The following is a 23,641-nucleotide window of genomic DNA, read 5'->3' on the forward strand; positions in this document are numbered from 1 at the left end:
TTTATGTGTTTGAGATGTATTTAATGTATTTGTTGTTTATTTTATGGTCCTTGGCGTCATTAGGGTCACTATTTTACATCATCTTTTAATTGTAACCACTTAAAATGTTTCAACATCGAAAACGCACTAAAAATCCTAGAGCCGCATCAATGGCTCACAGACTTTCAGCCATATTCGCACTTTAAGTTACGTCAAATACTAGATATTGAAACGATATGGATTGGATATGTCAGTGTCAAACAAGTGTTAATAGTGACGTTTCTTCAGTCGAACACGTCACTTTTGACACTTGTTTGACACTGACATATCTTGGTGATGTCTAATAGGTATCTAGTTCAAAATCGGAATCGGGCCCTTATAGTGCTAGTGTGTCTTAGAATTAGGGTTATGTAGTAAAATAACTCTTGAATTATTTAAAATCTTCTTGAACTTGAGACTAAGGGCCCATTTAGTTTGTTTAGTAACATTGCGGACTATTGCAGTTACATCCAATTCAGCTGACCGATCAAATACCGCAATGCAATGAAACTCGCATGCGAGTTTTCGCATAGTCAAAATGAGCCGGTGGTATATTTTTCCCCCACTTAAGTTGTAACTAAAATGCATTCGTTGGTTGTCCCTGTCGTTCAGACTCATTATTTCCCGTACCTACATTATCTCGTCACCACTTAAAATGTCCAAACACCGAAAACGCATTTAAAAGTAACAAGGCCCAAGAATCACTAACAGTGACGCACAAATAGCATTAGTAGGTGACTGATATAATGATAATAAATTCATTTATTTAGACCAACATAGGATCATATTACAGTGAAACCTGGATAAGTGAGACTTCAAGGGACGAGCAGATTTGTCTCACTTAAAGAGGTATTTCACTTATCCAGGCTCTCAGTTAGCCAGGTACAAATAAATGTCTGTCTCATTTACAGAGGGTCCCATTAATAGAGGTGAGAATAGAGGATATATTTCAGTTATAGAGGTGGTTAATAAGGTATTTTGTAATTATCTTTAAAAATAAATAAGGTAAAATAATCCTTGTCCCTAAATATTTTTTAAGTCTGTTTAAATATTTCTTTGAATTTACTTTGAATGATTCTCCAAAGGATAGATTTTTTCAATAAATTTGATACGGATTACGGACTTCATTGCGTCTTAGAAAATGTGTTTATTCGTGTTACTTATCAAGATTTCAGCTTTCGTTTCGATAGTTTTAAACTATATAAAGTAACTAAATGACACTTGATGCGGAATTTGTGGATAGACTAAGAGTTAGTAAGAATACGGAAATTGATCAATAAAGTCCAAGTTAGAGAGGTCATAGATTGACGTTATCGCAGATACAGAAGTCAATTCCTATAAATTTCTAAAAAAACAATTAGGAAAATGTAATCTTAAAAATATAGTCTCAGTAAAAGAGGTAAAATACACTCTCTGTCTCAATTATAGAGGTAAATGTGACTATAAAATCACAACAATGAATCCCAGTTATAGAGGTTCGTTTTATCTCACTAACAGAGGTAATTCAGTGCTAAAGTGTTGGGGCCGCACCATGAGTCCCAGCTCTAGAGGTTTCTCACTAATCCAGGTCCCACTTAACCGGGTTTCACTGTACATTACAATATTACATTAAAATTGTGTTTTTTTTAATTGATTAAAATTAAAATATGACTTGAATTATTTAAAATCTTCATGAAGTAGTAGTCACACTGAAACCTAGCTCTTTCCCAGTATATGTCTGGTTACATGCTATTCCCATACAATTGCAACATTTGCAACTACTACATGTACTACAGTACCTAAACTGTAGTACATGTACGTTTGTTGTCACTATCATTCTGGCTCATTCATGTACAGTCAGCATCAGAAGTAGCGAATCAGACTACGCGTCAAAAGTACCTATATGCTACCCTCGAATACTTTTTTAAATAGAATACCACGTACAGTTCGCGTTCAAAAGTATATGCCTACTAGAGTCATACCTCTTTTTCTTAAGTTACCCATTAACCCTTTAACCGCCAGAGTCTGATATATAAGACATTACATATCCAGCTCATTTCGCCACAGTCTTATAAATAAGACAAAGATCTGATTGGGTTTTTACAGCACATTTATAACTCCCGTAACTATGCCAACCTTACTCTGCGTGGTACAATTACTGTCGGTGGCGACACGAGCACGCTCGATGAAAAATTGCTGGTGGTTAAAAGGTTAAAGAATGAACTTTTGACGCGTAGTCTGATTCACTACTTTTGTTGCTGACTGTACCTATTATGTTTATACATTATTTTGTCACCATCTACCAACAACGAAAACGCATTACAACCAACAAGCCCAAATCCGTGGCGCATCAGTGACGCACAGATAGCGTTAGTAGGTCTCGGAACGGGGCCAATGTCAGTGTTGCAAGCGCCCGCGCACCCAATGTCGTTTTATTTATTTCCTACTGCTGCTGCAACGATGCGTTTATACTCATTTCAAATGGTACTGGTATTTTTATAGTATTTTTTATACTCCCGTACTTTTATTTGCCATTTAAAGGGTCGTGCACACATCTTTAAACCCCTATCTTATAGTTGTCAAGACAAGTCTTTAGTCTATTCCCCAAAAAAGATTTTGTGCATACACGCAGTATCTTTTTGGCGATTTTACGATACTTCGTTTAATCGCCACTTAAAAAGTATTGAATGAAATACAGTGTTGCCAACCTTATTTTAACCTTTTGGACGCCAATGACCGATATACCCGCACCGTAGGTTCAACGCCAAAGACCGATTAATCGGTCACAGACCACAGAGCAACATAGACCTACGTGCATATGCATAAAGTTCAATTTCAGCTTTGACACTTCGGTGACGTGGCGTCAGCGTGACAGCTTTTGTTTTAGACACAGCGTCGAAAAGGTTATGTCATCTCTGACCAATAAGTGAACCATACACATGTTTTTTTTTTCATTCATTCAAAAAATACTAGTGGCCTCTTTATTAACAATTTTCGGCTTCGCCTCAAATTGTTACTCACGCCACTCGCCTTTTTTAACCTCTTTTAAACAACAATAATATGTAGTATTTTATTAAACAACGTTGCATACAATACTACTTTTTCTACGACCAAGCACTTACTTTGAAATAATTTAAAATAATAAACGAACAAATGTCCACCTATCTGGTTAAATCATAAATTATTTTTTGCGTGAATAGGGTCAGATTACAGTAAAGTAGGCTCTCAAGGAAAAATATAAATACACATGTATTGTATGACATGATGCAACAGTACCTAACTGAAGTAAGTATTAGTCGCCGTAACCGATACGCGTTACACAAAATTAACATAAACATAATGAAACGGTCCAACTACCGAATACGTTTGTTGTAGGTACCAAAATGTTTCTGTATTAAAACTTTCCTTACACAGATTTAATACAGAAACATTTTGGTACCTACAAGTAGGAGAAAGTATCTCATATAGCAGTTAGTTTCATGATATATGTAGGTATATATTTAAGGGTTCTTTGATCTACTAACCCCAATTAGCAAACGTATGAACTCGCACAAACCATTAATGAATTTGTAAAAAGGCCCTTAGTTTAGTCTTGATAGAGTCTGTCTAATAAGCTAAGTCTGCGCCGATTCTACAGCGACAAAATGTGAGAGCGCCTTTATAAACGTAACATATACAGGATGCTTCCTGTAACAGGAGCAATAAATTAAACTGTAGGCTATACTCCTCAAACTGACCAACATTTGTTCAGCAACTTTTAAAAATTATGAATCCTTTAGACTTCCTTTTTTTTCATACAAAATAAATATTGCCTTCAATGTACGCTGACATCAGTGTGTTTGACGTTGCTTGTCACGCTTTAAACAAACCAAAATTCGCAATACATTGCGTCTTAGAATAAACTTTAAAGTGTAATAAAAATCAAAACATGAGTTATTTTCAAAAGTTGCTGAACAAATGTTGGTCAGTTTGAGGAGTACAGCCTACAGTTTAATTTATTGCTCCTGTTACGGGAAGCACCCTGTATACTCGTATTATTAGGAATTTGACTGTAGGTATGGACTGTTACTAAAAATATCTTTAGATGTACTTATAATTGTGTTTATATAAGTGTATCTATTTTGACTTTTCTCTGGTTATGCATGTTTTTTCCCGTTGCCGTGATTCTATTCTTGGTTTTCTTCCTATCTTATTTCACTACATATGGTTCTTACATCCGACATCTCAAAATCAAATTCAGACGAAAATCATACTTTTACCGTTCTAATTAAAAATAGAATACATCGTTCATAAAGAAGACACATTACCGTCATAAATTGTCATAACAACCCTGTAAGTGGAGGATTATCGTTAAGCCTGTCATTTATCAACGTACCATGGCCTATCCCAAGTGGATCTCCTCGAGCCCGGGGTAACTCCGAGATATTGTGATAAGATTGATAACTGACCAAACTCTCTAAGTCCTATTTAGTGTTTTTGTGGATATACTTTTGTGTTGTTTGGGAGTTTCGCTTTCTTTAACTTTGGTATACTGATAAGGTCATGTCGCTAAAATGCTTTGAGTTTGTATTTACTCTGTGTAAGTATTTGTTAAAGATAAAGATAAAGATAAAAGATAGTTTATTCAAATACGCACGGTTATACTTAATAGTTTCATGAGACGCGGAAAGAGAAAACCGATAAAATATGCTTTATTAAGAATTAACCCGTGGAGCGCCCTAGTATCACACGTGTGATACTAACTCAATTTGGGGCGTAGCGACTTAGTATCAGTCGTGTGTTTACTATACATATCAATATGGGTGAAATTGCTTTGCATCATTTTGTTCTATGGTGGTCGTTCTACGGGTTATGTACCTAGCTAAAGTAAAGTAAAATCAATTCTTTATTTGCATGAAATAAATTGCATTGAGAAAAGTGCCTTGGACAACGCTGCAAAGAAAATCTGTTGTATTTTTTAAACTATAGTAAACAAGTTGTTACGCGAAAGACCTACCAAGCTAAACTAAAGTTGTTTTTAAACGTTAAAAAAGAAAACAAAAAATTAAAGCAAAGGGTGCAATCCCATCTTAAAGAACGGTAACCCACTTTTAACCTCTCTGGTGTTGCAGGTGTCCATAAGCAACGGTAATTACTTGCCATCAGGTGTTCCGCTCATTTGCCTCCTATAACATAAAAAGACGTGGAAAATTTATCGCCAAAATTGATGTTCCACGGCTTCTGTACCTCTGCCGTCCTTAGGGCTGATTTAGACGGCGCGCGAACTCGCATGCGATTTTAGTTACATTGCGGACTGTTGGTTACGTCCAATTTAACCGACCGATCAAAATGCGCAATGTAATGAAACTCGCATGCGAGTTCTCGCATCGTCTAAATGAGCCCTTACTCTGCGGACTTACGCTACCGTCATCACCTTAGCAATTAAGTCAAGACTAGCGACCCGCCCGACTTTACACGGGTTAACAAATTATACATAAACCTTCCTCTTGAATCACTCTATCTATTAAAAAAACCCGCATCAAAATCCGTTGCGTAGTTTTAAAGATAAGCATACTTAGGGACAGAGGGGCTACCGCGAAAACCGAAATTCGTAAAATTGCGGGGATCTTTCTCCTTTACTCCAATGAACGCGTAATTAGAGTGAAAGAGAAAAATGGCCGCAATTTGCGAACTTCGATTTTCGCGGTTATAGCCCAGACAGCGGGAAGCGACTTTGTTTTATACTAACTATGTAGTGATTTGTAGAATTTTTATAAACAAAATTCAATAAAATTGTTGCATGATATTTTTACTAGCACAGTTTCTAACACATTATCAAATTCGGCGATATCTAGCTGGCAAATGTAGGTGATAGCGCTATCAGATGCACAGAGGGCCCGAAGGTGAAGCGGCAGATACGAGTCGAGATTAGGTACCGCATAGATCGACCGTCTGAACTATTTCCACACTGATAAACGAAAATAAAACTTCAATGCATATAGCTATATTATGTTTAGTCAGATATGGACCATAATTTTTAATGTAATTTGAAAACATAGGTTTTTGTAAGGAACCCTTTTAACTGTGATATTGGCGCATTATCTTTGAATATTTTCTTTCTTTTAGATTTTCTACATTGTAGTAGGTACTATTTCGAACAGTAGGTACGCTTATTTAAAAAAGGAAGACATACGAATATGTTAACTGAAACGATAGTCGTAGTTAGGTGTCAGTTTTATTCTAATTAATTAGTGCATCTGCATCTACGTCAAACAAGACAATACTAAATACTTAGCGCATTAATCAAATATTTATGAATGACTAAAATCAGCGTAGCGCGTCTTGTCGATTCAATATGCAATTACGTCCAATTTAGCGCAAAAAAAGCATCAGCCGAAAATGGACTTTGACACCAACAAATAAACGTATAAATAACATACATAGTATAAACAAATTCTTAAACCTAACCGCCGCTATCGAAATACAACCTTATTACGAGGTTTAAGAGTTGTTATTTCATTGGTGTGGTAAATAATGAGACGAGTGCAGAACGAAGCAAAGATCCCGAACGAGGAAGTACATATTCGCAGTTACTCCGTAGGCGGTGCTCGGCCGCGCAGCGGAGCCGATTAGGCTGTCTGCTGACTTCACGATTATTATACGCGATTTGGGGCTGAATGATTTGCTTCACAATACTAATAAGGGACAATACACAAGGTGTTTTCAATATTAAAATTATTATTACGGCTTAGAAGTGTTTTTAGTCACTGGCGCGACATGTTTCGGAGAGCCTAGGTCTCCTTTCTCAAGCACGAACAGTACGAGCAGCGTTCACGACGGCCGTGCTTCGCGTACTACGGAAACACGTGAACAGTCACGTAAACACGTGACGTAGACACTAAGACACGTGAGTCTAAACCGTAATAATGATTTGATTTATTATGTTACTTTAGTATGTTACTGTTACACGACAGTTTAAATTCGAGGTATTTTCAAGTCGAAAAACCGGCCAAGTGCGAGTCGGACTCGCGCACGGAGGGTTCCGCACCATCAACAAAAAATAGAGCAAAACAAGCAAAAAAACGGTCACCCATCCAAGTACTAAGGGTACCCGACGTTGCTTAACTTCGGTCAAAAATCAGGTTTGTTGTATGGGAGCCCTATTTAAATCTTTATTTTATTCTGTTTTTAGGGTTCCGTAGCCAAATGGCAAAAAACGGAACCCTTATAGATTCGTCATGTCTGTCTGTCTGTCTGTCCGTCTGTCCGTCTGTCCGTCCGTATGTCACAGCCACTTTTCTCCGAAACTATAAGAACTATACTGTTGAAACTTGGTAAGTAGATGTATTCTGTGAACCGCATTAAGATTTTCACACAAAAATAGAAAAAAAAAAATTTTTGGGGTTCCCCATACTTCGAACGTTCGAACTGAAACTCAAAAATTATTTTTTAACTCAAACCCATACGTGTGGGGTATCTATGGATAGGTCTTCAAAAAAGATATTGAGGTTTCTAATATCATTTTTTTCTAAACTGAATAGTTTGCGCGAGAGACACTTCCAAAGTGGTAAAATGTGTGCCCCCCCCCCCCTTGTAACTTCTAAAATAAGAGAATGATAAAACAAAAAAAAATATATGATGTACATTACCATGTAATCTTCCACCGAAAATTGGTTTGAACGAGATCTAGTAAGTAGTTTTTTTTAATACGTCATAAATCGCCTAAATACGGAACCCTTCATGGGCGAGTCCGACTCGCACTTGGCCGCTTTTTTAGTATTTGTTGTTATAGCGGCAACAGAAATACATCATCTGTGAAAATTTCAACTGTCTAGCTATCACGGTTCGCGAGATACAGCCTGGTGACAGACGGACGGACGGACAGCGGAGTCTTAGTAATAGGGTCCCGTTTTTACCCTTTGGGTACGGAACCCTAAAAATGAATCATAAGTGGGTAAATTAAGATTTTTAATAAGTTTGTAGATTATGATCAGATTTCGAGAATTAGAACGTGCGTTTATCTTCCCCTTTCTCCCTGTAGGGCACGGTCATTAATTTTCAATTCAATTATTATATTTCAATGTATATAATGCAGTATTATTTTGGTACTAGTGGTCTTTAAGGGTGTGTAGGGCGCTAACACCGTTATCAAAACAACGCCACTAATAGAGGCATAACTACACAGCGCAGTTTGTTCTGGCGCAGTCGCTCAAGGCTAACCGTATTTTGTTCCGCGCGACTCGCCTGACGTCACCGTCCAGATGTACTTCTGGCTTATTACACTTATCGCTTACCGAGCTAGGGTCAGACGAACCAGTCCAACTGTTCTCTAAATCCGTAGTAACTGTGCGTGATTGGAGCTCAAACTTATATTAGTACATCTGAGCATCTGGTTTCTCTGCATAAGGCGTGGGAACACAACCCTGCTGTTATCAACGAGGAAGATACCTTTACTAAATATAACAGGTTTTAATTAACAGCACTGTGGGTAAAATTGCCTACTTTATACTCGTAGTAACGTCAACTACACCTAGTACCTAGTATCGGACGTTTTAGGATGAAAGTGACATCATGTTGTTTCCGCTCTTTTTCCTCCTGCATCATTGACGTAATGAGAAGTGTCGATTGGGTCATGACTACTATAAAATTTAATATATGTATTTACATATATTCAATGATATATTATTCTGATCTAGAATCTCGCTTTATTCTTAATTAGTGCATTGCCATATGTCTTATCTAGTAATCGATACAAGAGGAGACAGTAGGTACCTCTGAAAAGTAAAATTCAAGGAAACCTGATGTATGAATAGAAGATACATACATTTAAATTTGATGCGCACCATGATTTTATGTGTTACCTTGAGAGTTTGTCATAGTACTCGCAGGTTAGTAAAAATAACAAACACATTTATTTAGGTAATAATATCATCAACGTCAAAATTATACTTACGATCATTTCATTTTATGGTCATCATTGTCAAATTGTATGGTCAAATTGAAAATGCTTCCTGAAGGTTGTAGTAAAAACTTTGTACTTTATGTAATATGTGTATCTCCACTATTCATTATTTATTATTTAGTACTTTTACACTCAACAAAACGGAATCAGTAAACAACAAAATGAAACAAGGAATAATGATGATTACGATTCGATTGCAAATGCATTGTAAAACAATTCTTACTATGTTACTTACGTGTTAAATCTAACACGTCACTGCCTTCAGTCAGCTTACACCCTAACTTGACATTGTTCAGAAAATTAAACAGGTATTGTGAAAGTCGGGCCCTTGTCAAAGTCGCAAAAAAATATAGGTAGAGACTGTGCGGAAAGAGATGAGTCATGGAATGTATGGGGCCCAATACATTCCACGACTCTTCTCTTTCCGAACAGACTAGAGACATGTGACCAAAACTTGCGCCGTTAGTTGGGCCAGGCTTAAAACGGAGAGCACGATTGTATGATAAGATCGGCCTCAAGGATCATATTTAGTCTACATTATACCTAGATACTATACGAGTACAAGGAAATATTCTACAAAGCCTGAATGCACTAGAAAGCAAAGTCGCACACGTTGTTTACCCATTAAAAGATCATAACAAAGCGTCGATCCAGTATCATATACCTCATATAAACGACATAATATAGCTGGGATCTTCATTGAGTATTCGCAGAATGCGCGGACCACCTTACTTTTACTACCTACGTAGTACCTACGCGCATCCGAGATGTGTAGTTCAATATTACGACAATGTAGTACTTATAATAGACATACTACGGCTACTATAATTAAGTAGAAGCCATTTCTTTTATTAGTGTATAGTATATTTAACTTTCCTATGAATAAACTTTAACCTTCATTTGATTTCTCTTTGTTGGAGTATATGTCACAGTTGTATTGTAAGTTAGCGATTACTTTTTTTAACACCGCATATTTTTGTGAACAAATAATGTATTCATATGTTTTGAGTCCGTTAAAAATGTACATGTGTTAAACATAAATTTGACGACCCGGCTGGGTACCCTGCCTACGAAGCCGATGGTCCCGGGTTCGAATCCTGGTAAGGGCATTTAAGTACCTGCTTATGTATTTATCTATTTAAGTATCGTCGCCTACTGCTTAGTTTGGGGCTAAATCGATCTGTGTAAGATTGTACCCAAATATTTATTACTTATTTATTAACAATATGTTTCAATATATTACAAGTGAAATTAATATGATACTATAATAATGATGATACGAGTTAATTCTTTGGGTCGTCGTTAGATCGGTGAATAATTATCATGGAGATCATAAAATTTGAATATTTGAGTAGGAAGCGGTTTGGATTAAGGACATCGCACGCTCCAATGGATAATAATCGAAAATGTACATCTTTAGTGTTCAGAACCTTAGAAAATTCCACAATGAATATGTTAATATTTTATTTTTAACTTGCACATTTCCAACTGAATAGGCGTCGTTCAGTCCTTAAACGTACGAGCAATAAATTTATTGATGATAGTCATGAGTTGCCGTCATACTCGTCATAGGCCGTTTATATGATTAGGTACGTACTAAAGGGAACTCAGGTCTCAATGGCGTTGAGTCTTCTTCAAATTGCAAATAAGGATTTTTTGTGATAATCCCATGCGAATATCAAAACTTATTTTAGGTGATTTTCGATGAAGATTGATTTACGTAAAAGGAATATTTAAATCTTACTTTAGGATCCACTGAGATTATATTTAACGAGAAATCTACGCCTTGTTTTCTCTTCATTAAAAACAAAACAAGACTAATTATTTTGTTATTACTCAAGGGAGTCTGAAGAAACATTGTACGTCTTTTCGTATACCTTTACAATGAGGGCTACCGCGTGTAATTTCGTCGCTAGGGGCGCTAGTGTAGTTGGAAATCTATCAAAATGTCAAATGCATAGAAGTTTTGGGGGTTTCGAGCTTATTTATCGCTTTTTTGCTACTTATTCATAATTGTGGTAAATCTTTACCCATTTTTGATTATAATCATGGTAAAAAATAGATAAAGCTCAGTAAATGTTAGTGGTTTAAAATATGTGCCAACTAAAACATATGCAAAATTAAACAGGTTGAAAAAACTGCATAGACGTTAAAATACCTTTGTGTAGGTATATTAAAACGTATTTATTTTATACAAATAAGCATAGAAGAGTTTTGAGATTTGTTTTTCTGGACCACCATCAACAGTGGCGCCAACTGGTGAGCAAAAAAAACGCTAGCCCTCATTAAAATGTCTCTTTAAGTAAGCGTATCTATATAAGATGTTTTTATCATTCCAGGTCGCCAGTTCAAGGCTCACAAAGTAATCCTAGCGGCGTGCAGCAAGCATTTCCAAGAACTGTTCGACACGGCACCGCCCAGCCATGCGGGGGCCTGCTACGTCATCCTCGAGGCCACAACGGCGGACAACATGCAGGCTTTGCTGGAGTTCATGTACAAGGGCGAGGTCCACGTCAGTCAGGATGCGCTCTCCAGCTTCCTTAAAAGTGGGGAGAACTTACAGGTTGGTACAAGCGTAACGTCGGTAGGGATTTGGTCAGGAAGCTAATTTTACGGTGTAATTCACGTGTATAGTCACGCGCCACATGTTTCGGAGAGCCTGAAATCTTGCACTACCGCGGTATTCGGAAATCAAGATCCGTTCTGGCCTAGAGAACGATACGATCAGTGCCGGATTAACCAATAAGCAAAACAAGCACGTGCTTAGGGCACCACGTCTAGGGGGGCACCAAAAACGTAGGCAAAAAAACGCACAGGCTGCATTAGCATTGCAGTCTTAGTGGAGTATGTACCTACAATATGAAACTTTGTACGTTTAGAAGTATCCATCTAATAACGAAGGGTCGTAGGAGTAAGAGAGTGAGAGCACGTAAGAACGTCTTCATCGTAGGCATTTGATTTGACCATACACGGAAGCCCTCAAGCTCATGGCCAAAAAATTTTGCCGTCGGGCTTGCGGCCAGCCGATTCTTTCGACATAGATTACCGATTATATAGCGAATTTTGCTCTCTTGTACGCCAGATTTGTCGGCCAGGCCAAGTTGCTGCATAGGTACTGCATAGCTGCGATCCTGCGACCTAATTGTCAAAGTGTTATAAGGGGCCCCGCCGAAGCCGAAAACTAAAAGCATCCTGTCAAGTCGCGCTTTCGAGTGATGCCAAAGAGCGAGCACTAGGAGAGTCGTGATTACATAGATTATAGATTCGTTTTCAAGCCACTCTTTTGTAGTTCGGCGTTATGTCTTATGCGAGGCCTTCCACCTCACGCCAATGTCGATTTTCTGCCTCAATTACACTTGGGCTTGATCCAAATCCAAGCTTTCCTCTCTAGCAGCTGGGCTTTCTGCCTAGCTCACACTTCACTATTGGTTGTAAGTATGATAACGTGCCGCGGTCGGACGCTCGGCGGGACGTCCAGCCTTATGCGGAGCTAGGCCTTCGGCCTCGTCCAGTAAAAATGTACAATTGTCTGTCGAATTGTGTTTTTTCTGTCGAAAAAATTTCGCGCTCGCTACGCTCGCGATTTCAATATCATTTTAAAGGTTACTAGCGACCCGCATGAGTTAACAAACAGAGATGTGAAAAATACTTTATAAAAAGTATTTAAATACAAAATACAAATACTTTCTTGATATACTATTTCAAATGCAAAATACAAAATAGTTTTTGAATTTGTATTTAAAATACAAAATACGAAATAGGTATTTTCAAAATACTTTTTAAAAATACAAATACTTTGCGATAAAAGGTACTCCGAATAGTGAATACCTAGTCTGAATTAAAAAGTAGGTATTACTCAGAATATCCGAATTGAAAAGACTCTCTTTATTCTTTGAAAACAGTGTGTCAATCAGTCCTCTATCTAAAGTGCAAATTTCTAGTTGTTTGCTCATATTAACCGGAAGGATGGATGGATGATGGTTTATAACGAACAATTTTTAAAAGCATTAATTTAGATTTGTAATGTTTTACAGCTAGTATAATGCCTCTCGTTAGTGTGATGAAAACGTCTCGTTTGTGTTTCATCAGGGCAGAAAAGTTTGTTCTCCTCTCGTACCTTGAAACCCTCGCAACACTCAAGATTCCACTTTTTTAATGATGAGCGACGTTACTAAACAGATTCAACAGTTCCATGTTAAAAGAATGAGAGAGTTGCCAGGATTGTAACATCAGAAGAGATTGTAACTCCTACCAACATTACCTACTATAAAGTATTTTGTATTTTGAAAATAGAAAATAGGTCTCAAAAACTATTTCAAATAAAATACAAAATAGTTTTCTTCAAAAGGTATTTAAATACAAAATACAAAATAGGTATTTTGCATTTTGTATTTGCATTTTAAATACAAGTATTTCAAATAAGTCACATCTCTGTTAACAAATATACATAAACTCTTGTCTCCCTCCATCAAAATCCGTTGCGTAGTTTTAAAGATCTATTAAGCATACATACTGGGACAGACCGACAGCGGGAAGCTATTTTGTTTTATACTATGTAGTGCAGCCAACTTTTTAAAGGGGTGACATTCGGATGGCGACTGCAGCAGCATTCCTGTTGCAAAGTTACTGCTGCAGCACTGTCAATTTCCGTGATAAAATGATGTGACGGATTGAAAATGACCGTCACTCAATTTACCAAGAAAATTCAATGTAGGTAATCTTGATGACCCTAGGGAGAGGGGCCACCATGGTCTATAAATGCTTAGGGCACCAAAATACCTTAATCCGGCACTGGATACGATATATTATGTACTAGATACGATACGTTCTAGTTTAGATTTCAACTAGTTCTCTTTTGCAGCTCTATTCGGGCAACAAATGTCACGTTTACGTTAAAATATCGTAATAATATCTTGTGGAAATCGTTCAAGAGTATTTACAGAATCGCAGAAATGTCAAATATGACAGGCTTGATCTTAAAAATATCGTTATCGTATCTTGGTGATGTCTAATAGACATCTAGTTCAAAATCCGAATCGGGCCCCTAATATGCGAGTACGAGCGAGATGCATAGAAAGTAAGTTACGTAGACGTGAGCGAATATGGCAATGTCAAAACTGGTGGTAGCGGTATACCGCCTATAGGTCTCCTTTTCAAAACTTGTCGCGCGAGTGACTAAAAACACGTGAGTTAAACCATAAAATTAGCTATGTTAGTGTGTCTCACGACAGTTTAAATTCTGGAATAACTTGGTGAAAACCGCAGTTGTCTTCGGAAGAGGGGTTTTAACTGTGGCGATCCTTGGGGGAAATTCATGTACAAGAGAGATCCACGTCAGTCGTCGTCTTTCCAGTTTTCCCAAAAGAACGAACAGGTTAGTAGAATGGTATCAAAAAGCGTTGGTAGGCCTGTATAAAGTGTATACTGTATAATCTGAACTGACTTGGGAAAGGAGCTTTAACTGTGGTGAATGTTAGGAGATGCATAAATTATTAGATGACTTTCGGCTGCGCGTGTATTTTTGAGACAGACGATACGCACGAGCTTGCCGGAGTTCGTATACAAGGGAAATGTATTATTTTTTAAGACTAGATATAACCTAGGTATAGGTCAATTAAGAAGTTTCTGCTAGAGGCCGCACAGCACCGATAACTCTTGATTGATCTGGCTTACATGATGTTGATGATGACTCTTACATAATTATATAACGTGTGACTTGAGTGGCATTTTTATAATAGTGTAATTTCTTATATTGATGACTGGTGTCTATTCATAAAATATTTCTGTTAAGAAGTGATTAAACTCTGTGCATAGACCGAAAACAAGTACCTACTAAGATTATTTACATAGATCAGCAAATTTTGCATTTCAAATTGTCAATTAAAACTTGCTTTAAAATCCGACAAGTAAATCAATATTGAACGTTCAAACTTCCCAAATACCAGTTTTTTTCCCATTGTGCAAATGCCAACTCAGACATTGAAGCTAACATTCCCCGACACGGCTTTGTAAACAGTCTGAGTTACCATTAGCAATGCAAACGGTTTTTCGCAAACGCTCCGCAGATGCGCTCAACACAATCTAATCCAGGGGACACATAATCCAATCTAGGACTCTGAGAAAAGTATATTATGTAGCATTAATAAATAAAGCTACACTTCAGACTTGTCAGGTGACCCTTAATACTGGAACATTTCCAATTTTGCACGAAGCATGATACTTATATGCCCATACGAACGCTTGCTTGTATTACAGAACTTCTTTAATTCCAGAAAGAAACCTTAAATAACAATCTCCGTCAAACACTTTCAGGTCAAAGGCCTCTCAATGGAGATGTCACAGGACGCATGGGTAAAACAGCAGACGCAACAATCCACAGAACGCCACCAGACTCGCATAAAGACGAGCCCAGTGTCCAACACGGGCAACTGTGACGGGTCTGAAGCGCAGCAGACGCACACGTCGTTTGCGCCCATAATCCCGGGCTACGGGCTGCCGATCCATGGCGGGGGCGCGGGGATGGGACGCTACGCGCCGCCCGCGCACGTTCCCCTACACCCGACGCCGCATCGAAGACCCGCGCCGCCTAAAGCATCGCCGTCTCAGAGTCCACATGCTAGGAATTATAGGTAAATTTACATGGAGTTCGTCTAAGCTAATTCAGCATCGTCTTCATAAAATGTGGAGTGTGGGTAAATTGCCACAATAAACGTTGTGTTTTTATAGAAATTGGCCGTTTATGATGGCATTTGATGCTAGCTTGGCCCAATTCTAGTTAAATATGTTCATTCCCGCGTCTAGTGTAAGGCCTGAGTGGACGCTCGAAGCGGAGCGTTCGTCTTACACTTAGTGTAAGGCCTGAGTGGACGCTCATGTTGGGCGTGCAGCGGGGCGGGGCGTGCGGCGTGCATGTTAAACATATGCAAGCGTAATATAGGAGCGGCCTTAGTGCATGCTGCTCAAATCACTTGTGAGCGCGACGCCACGCTGCACGCCCAACTCGAGCGTCCACTCAGGCCTTACACTTACGATCTTCACAACGGCTAGGTCTTGACTATTTATCGTAGATTTTCAGATAACGCTGATTTAAATATTTTTCAATAGGTACTTTTAAGAAATATATTCTTAGTAATCTTCCTTTTTACGCATTTTCTGTCAAAGACTCGCACATGCTTGGATTTGCGGAGATACTGTCAACTTTATCTAGACACGCGGCAGCGTGTCCAGCCAAGTTCAAAGAAAGGAACTGGCGACGCAGCAACCGTGTGTAATATATAATAGTATTTTCTAGTGTCGCCTAATTGTTTGTTGGGTTGGTTGTCATCGGGAGCTATGGTCCAACTGTATATGTAGTAATATTGAGCGTCAACTGTTTTCAGACAAAGTTCCTCATCGTCGCACTGCGGCAGCGTGGCCGAGGAGCCGGACACGCGCTCGTCGCCGGGCGCGGGCGCGGGCGCGGGTGCGGGTGCGGGCGGCGCGCGCTACGACGAGCCGCCGGACGGCGCGCAGCTCAACACCGCCAAGAACAATGGCTACGAGCGTACCGACGAACTCATGGAGCGGCGGGACACAGACCAGGGGGCTGAAGGTATACATTGACACTTTTCTTTTGGTACTAGCATACGGCCCGCCTGATGGTTAGCAGTCACCGTAACGCCAGCAACTCCAGAGATGTTAGAAAGAAAGAAAGAAAAAAAATAGTATTTAATATTAACACAATATGACCTTACCTTACCAATGAGACCTTAAAAACTAACAAAAGAGAACACAAAATGAGAGGTTGCGCTAAATGGTCCTCACTCAGCTAGGTGTCACGGTATGAGCCACATGGCACACTCCGCGACGCTGATTTTCAGTAAGGCCCAGTGGATGGACTAGGCGGCACTCAGTAATGGACACAATGTACAAAAATAAGGGAAAACTTAAGTAAAACTAAAATTAAACATTAACAATCAAATCAAATTACTCAATAAAAACATGCGCATTGCCGACCCTTTTAAAACCTGTTTTTTGAGAACCCCAAGCTGTAACCCCTCGGGAAAACCTCGGCAGGGATCTCGGTCCACAGCCGGAGCGTCGGCGGCAGGGAGTTCCATTTAAACCGCACAGTGCGCGACCATTTAGGTCCTAGGGTTGAGGATAAACACCCTGCCGACGGCGAGCGGTGCGGTGATAGAAAGTGGCCGTTAGTATCATGTCAAACAATTTTCAGAGCACACATAATAAGGAATGGCAGAAGACATGAAGCCATAAACTGGGGCCAGAAAAAACATTCGGTTCACACACAATTTCTTCATATCCTCTTTTTATTCAAACTCTGATACATAACAGATTTATACCTACTTCGACATGTAAAATACTATGTTTTATGAATAAAATCTGAATCTGAAACTGGTAACGGACGACGGAATTTTAAAACTGCGTCATGTGTAACTTTAACGTCCTTAACCGCATCAATATCTCTCTGCTTTTATAGTAACATTATTAAATACTTATTTTTGTAAGTTGTTACATAGATCTTCGTAATTCGATCATAATTGATTGTTACTTCACTCGTCAAAATATATTACTATGAACTTGCTATGAACAAACAAGTATAAAAAGTTTTCATCGACCACTTTTTCCATAGTAAAACTCAAACTGAACATATTATAAAGTTAAGTCTAAAGTTAAATCTAGAAATAAAATGAATGGTAGCAAACAAACATGAAATAAAAATATAATATAAGAAACTAAACTTACCTAAAAATCAGTCACAAAAACGTATACCTACAATACTTAAAATTAGCCAACTGATCAAAATATGAACTCTTCTCAAAGTATTATATCGTCTCTCAATATTTGCTTAAATATAATATGACTGTATTGTTATGTTAAGAAACAGCATCGCTTAAAATTATTAGCCGTCAATGTAAAGTTTCAAGACAAGATTTTTTGATAATTTGAATTATGGTTAATGTACAATAAACTGTGTAAAAATATTTTCCATAATGTCAATATCCAAGGAAGAAAATGGCTACTACAGGCGGTTTAGCATAAGTTGCGTTCTCGCGCGCTACTCCATACATCTAGAACACAACTCATGCTAGACCGCCAGTTGTATAGAGAAGCGGTCTTCCACTAACTACTAACTTCCTAAGGCCCTGGTCTCCTATTTTATGCTGTACGCGGCGTCTGGCGTCAGCGTCAACGTTTTTGAACAAAAAAGACGCTGACGTCGACGTCTAAAACAGACCACAACAGTACATCTCTATAGTAAGCATCGTGACGCAGACGCTGTAAGCGGCCGATGGCGTTTATAGGAGACCAGGGCCTTACGGTGACAAACGGTTGGTTGCAACCCTCGGTTAATCATTACTGTTACGTTTCAGATTTACGGGTTAAGAACGAGAACGACTACCACACTAGCGGATATAACAACGCGTCGCCGCCGGCCGCGACCATGCCGCCCAACTACCACGACAAGCCGCTCGCCACCTCGCCCGTGCCCAAGCCCGCCGCCGACATGACGTGGCCCACGAAGATGATCACGAGCAAATCCGGCGGCATAGCCACCCCTGACGGTGAGTACTTATTACGTCAGACAGCTAAGTCTGGACCAGGGATGTTGCGGATGCTGATTTTTTGACATCCGCGGATGCGGATGCGGATATTTAAAGGCTCACATCCGCGGATGCGGATGCGGATGTCAAGATTAGGTACTTAGCAAGAATATAGGTGCGTTATATTTAATAAACAGTACTTAACTTGTCCGACTTTTCTGGATCTAGACGATTTCGTTATAGGTAATGACGAAATTACCTAGCACTTACGCCGCCGTAAAGACGTTCCTGTACCGACTTGTTCGACATCCGCATCCGCATAAGCGCCGCATCAATTTTATGCGGATGCGGATGCGGATGCGGATGTTGAAAATAATGCGGAAGTTCCGCGGTTGCGGATGCGGATGCGGATGTTCGCAACATCCCTGGTCTGGACATACATTGCAGTGACGGAGTGTGACGCGAAGGGTATAGAAATGAATGTGGAGGAGGGATGTAAGGCCGCGGACTGGACGCAAGCGAATCCAGGCCGTTCATTCATATACCGGCTGCACACTCTCGGCCGAGACCTCTCGCCGAGAGTCTAGGGGGAGAAGTCCTCGACGAGAGCACACCATGTACATTCTCGTTGCGTCATTTAAACAGCGGATATCGTCTACGATGGACCTAGAAACTGCTGCTGCCGTTGCTCTTTGTGCTGTTAGCTACTACAATTAATTACTAAATGAACGAGAATGTACATGCTTGATCTCGTTTGCCTCGCGAGAGCGAACGTGACCCTTTGACTCGGCCGCAAAAAACCGACACGCGACCGAGACGCACCGAGGCGAGACCCGAGCGGGCGAGACAAAGCGAGAGCATCATGTACACTCTCGTGCTCGGTCTGTCTCGGGATGTCTCGCCGAGAGTGTACAGCCGGCAATACATTTGGGCGAGCACAATGTATGAATAGCCTTGAATTCCCGTTTGCTGCGCCGCGCGCCGCTAGCGTCCAGTTCGCAGCCTAAAGCTTTGGATTCCTCCGAAAACGGTGCCGTCATATTACGGCCGCTATATAGCGTTGACTGACGTCACTAGAACGTTGTCTATGTAAACAAGATGGCGCGGTTTCCTAGACGGCGTTACGTTACGTTGATTGTCAACGTAACGTAAGATGACGGCCGTCATGACGGTGTCGATAGTTTCGTGAACGTTTTATTAGGTAGCGGTGACGCCATTTTGAATAAATGACACGAGATTTGAATAAATGATTCCGTACTACGATTATTTTCCTCTTCTGATGATATTTCATCCTCCAAGTAAATTATAGATGATCAAGCAAATCTTGTCAGTAGGAAAAGGCGCGAAATTCAAATTTTCTATGGGACGTTATCCCATCGCGCCTACATTTTTCAAATTTGCCGCTTTGACCTTGGTGGATGACGGTGTGTTATGACGCCGTGGTACTTTCCACATGTCGCCACCGTAAAGACGGCCGTCTTTTGCTGCCGCTATATGACGGCCGTCATATGACGGCACCGTTTTCGGAGGAATCCAAAGCTTAAGAGGAAAGGAAAACCAAGGTAAAGGTGGATGGGCTGTGTGATAGATGTTATGAAAAGAAAGCATGTGAATAATAAGATGAACGCCAGAGAGGTATGGAGGAAAAAGGAATGCTGCGATCCCAAGTCAATGGGAAAAGGGTTAGCCGGCCATTACCTAAAACTCAATTTGATATTATCTACATAGCCGCTGTTTAACAGTAACTCTAGATATACAATTTTCTATTTTATAAATTAGTTAATTAACAGTAAATGTTCAATGTCGTTTCATATATTTCGTAATTAACAATCGAAAGGTATGAATGAAATATAAGAGTATCTATAATCTTCCTTCATATTAAATTGTCATATTTACAGTAGGTATCATATAATAAATAATTCATATTCAATGGGCAAAAATACTGTGTTCAAATGCTCGGTCAAGGCCGTACGCATCGGCAACCGTGTCGCATTTGAATTTTATATTTCATTAGAACATGGTTTCCGGTTTCAAGATTTTTCTGCGTCCCGCGAGGCGGACCGCAATAGTTATTTGTACAACAAGAGATCAAAGTTTGATATTTCTTCGAGTGCTTATTTTGAGTCCCGTGCAAGCGAAAGATTCTATACTAATTTAGAATCTTGAGCGTAGTAAGGGACTCAAAAGCGCACGAGATGTAAATAACTTTGATCTCGTGTAGTTCACAAAACTTTTCACCTCAGCAGTGAGAACATATTAGAGAACCCGAAAAATGTATTCCTTCTTCATCACTTACCTCTATTCCCTCATGTTTTCTTAAGATATACCAACAATTAAGTTTTCACCTCAGCAGCTCGAACAAGGGTACTTTTAAAATTAAAATTAAAATTTGCTACTTTGCTACTTAAAAACAGTGAGCAAAATCGCATTTTGCTCATTTTGTCTCACTCAGTGAGCAAAATGCGATTTTGCTCACTGTTTTTAAGTAGCAAAGTACCCTTGTTCGAGCTGCTGAGGTGAAAAATATATTTTAGTATTTACGCACATAAGCTACTATTTACAAGTGAGCGGCTCGCACTGACGTGATCCTCTCAATTGCAGGCAAGAAGCTAAAGTGTCCGTACTGCGAGCGGCTGTACGGGTACGAGACGAACCTGCGCGCGCACATCCGGCAGCGGCACCAGGGCATCCGCGTGCCGTGCCCGCACTGCTCGCGCACCTTCACGCGCAACAACACCGTGCGCCGCCACATCGCGCGCGAGCACCGCCACCAGGCCGGCCTGCACGCGGCCGGGGCCGCCGGCCCGCTGCCCAACCACGCGCAGTAGGCCCCTCCGATATACCTCGTCGAAGCATATTATTGTAACCGGTAATCTACCTCAAAAATTGATCTTAAGGTTAATTTTAATCGCGCGATAATTGTTACTTAAGGGCCGGGACGGTCGGCGCCGGCGCCTCCCGGTCGGGACCTTCGAATGTGTCCGGTCGACTGTGGACGGAGTTACCTCTCCTCGGCCGGTCCGGCCGCCCGGTGGCCGGACGGTCCGGTCGCCCGGTGGCCGGACGGTCCGGTCGGGGATCTTAGAAATGATGTTGAGACTGATGGTCATAGGCTAAGTGTATGTAAATAATAGGAGAATATTGTGTGACGCCTTGGCCTAGGTTGAGACGCGCGTTTAGGTTCGATGTGGCAAAATATCTACAATTTTATTTTCTACACCGTTTACTGAGCATTTTTATACATGGAGTTACTGATAGGTAATATTTTAATTGTAGTCCGCCGGGTTAAGTTTCTGTAACGCATCTGTGATACGATAATAGACGGGCATTTATTTTCCGCTTCTAGTTTTGCCACATTGTCCTCTCTAAGGGTTATAGAGCTGTAGATTTTTAGCAGTTTTGTACTGTACAGTGAACTTGAACGGTTTTAGTTTGTACGAAGTACAATTTGCCGATAGGAACGTAAGTAGTTAGGTAAAGAAATAAAATGGTGTTTTTAAAATAATGCACGTGAGAGATGCATGAATGTGTTTACAGCCCATAGTTTCTGTCGTTCTTTCGATCCGAGCGGGTTGCCTTGTAACAATTCTCAAACCGACCTACTCCGCGACCATTCTGCCTAATTTGATTGTTTTTAAATGGAAGGAGTCCGTTTATAACGATTAAATTATGCCAGTTTTTACCGAACTTGATAATAATAAGAAATTAAATCTATTTTAATTACTTCGACGCATAGAAATATTAGCAAACTTAGCTGCGTTGTTACATCGCCGCCGCCGGCTCGCTGCACGGGTGTTACTATTGAGACCAAAATAATTATATGTTTCAAGGGGATGGTATCGATTTTAACATTCCGTTTTGAAGTGTTTTTTTCTCTTTTGTCGTAGTGCATTTAGGTGAAGGCCACTTACATACCTTTAATAATCCTAGTCATTTCAGTGCAACCACTTGAGGTTTTTTTTTATTATTTAATGATAATTTAGGGGTGGGTTTCGGGTCATTGTATTATATATGTTGTGTGGACCCGCGGCTCGCTCTATACTTGAGAAGTAACTTTCCTCTGCAATACATGCTCTTTAGTTTTCGTAACTCAGATGGGACAGTGCCAAATATCATCAATTTAAGTTCACATCAATTTATTTATTAAATATTATTCTTTTATTTTGTTAAGTGTGGGTGTAGCGACTGTGTGTTATATTCCTGATATTTAGGAATACGCTGCATTCATATTTATTATATTTATATTTAGGATACACTATTAAATGTTTATGATGAGACAACGCCTTGCAAAGGCTCAGTGATTTTATTTTAGTGATTCTAGTTTCTGTTAGGTTACCATGGGAAGACAGCGTTTTAGTTCTCTTTTAATGGTTACGGGATATTATTGTTTTCAAAAAATAGTTAAGTTCAGAGTTTGGGGCCGGATCCGTCCGCACGTGAAACAGTTTAGTCATTAGCAATGTCCACGTTACGACAATGACTTAATTTATGACTGAATCAAACGAAAACAGAGTAGTCGTTGTATCCATCGGTTATAATGTCATTTGACTAATTTCACTCACAATGATTATGAATAGAACGAAATTGCAGAACGACACGGTATGATTTGGCCCAATTGTTCTTCTCCGTTTTGATATTTTAGTAGTTACCAATGTATATAACTATGAAAGATTTACCTCATTCAAATTTATAAAAACAGGCTTCTATTTTCTATACTAATATTGACGTTAAGTCCAGTTTCTCTGTAATCTTTGATAAGTAACTCAGTTTTGATTTCAAAGGTTGAATTGGTTTTGGATAGGTATAATCGTGGCAAGAGATCGCAGGCCAACTGTCCTGTCTCCCGACAATACAAACTTTATTATAATAAACTTTATAATAATTATCGCACAGAATAATGTTTTGTCTACTTATTGTATATGTCTGAGATCTCTTCGTGGGTAGGGTGGGGTGTTTCACGTTGTTTTAGTTGGCATCGTTTCAATAATTACCATCATTTTGATCGTTTCTCAAGCGGTCGTTTTGATTTATGATTAATAAAAAACCATTTATTTTGTGGCATTATTTCGATTTTAATGTTAAGACAGAAATATTTTGCTATTTCGCTTATAAATTGTTAAAATTACGTTATTATTTTGTAAAGTGATTTCGAAAAAAA

At 39.4% G+C, this 23,641-nt stretch overlaps 1 protein-coding gene across 1 annotated transcript in view; it reads left to right on the plus strand.

Moving 5' to 3' along the window:
• The window catches only part of LOC134647790 (zinc finger protein chinmo), a 60,369-nt gene extending 38,962 nt beyond the window's left edge, over nt 1-21,407 (plus strand). Inside the window, exons 3-7 of the mRNA XM_063502111.1 lie at nt 11,278-11,501; nt 15,251-15,567; nt 16,318-16,529; nt 18,313-18,504; nt 21,085-21,407. Of these exons, the coding sequence (XP_063358181.1) occupies nt 11,278-11,501; nt 15,251-15,567; nt 16,318-16,529; nt 18,313-18,504; nt 21,085-21,311 (1,172 nt within the window). The 3' untranslated portion in view covers nt 21,312-21,407. The remainder of the gene's footprint in view (nt 1-11,277; nt 11,502-15,250; nt 15,568-16,317; nt 16,530-18,312; nt 18,505-21,084) is intronic.
• The last annotated feature ends 2,234 nt before the right edge of the window (nt 21,408-23,641 follow it).

The sequence above is a fragment of the Cydia amplana genome, chromosome 5 (genome assembly GCF_948474715.1).
Source record: "Cydia amplana chromosome 5, ilCydAmpl1.1, whole genome shotgun sequence".
In the NCBI taxonomy this organism is placed as follows: domain Eukaryota; kingdom Metazoa; phylum Arthropoda; class Insecta; order Lepidoptera; family Tortricidae; genus Cydia; species Cydia amplana.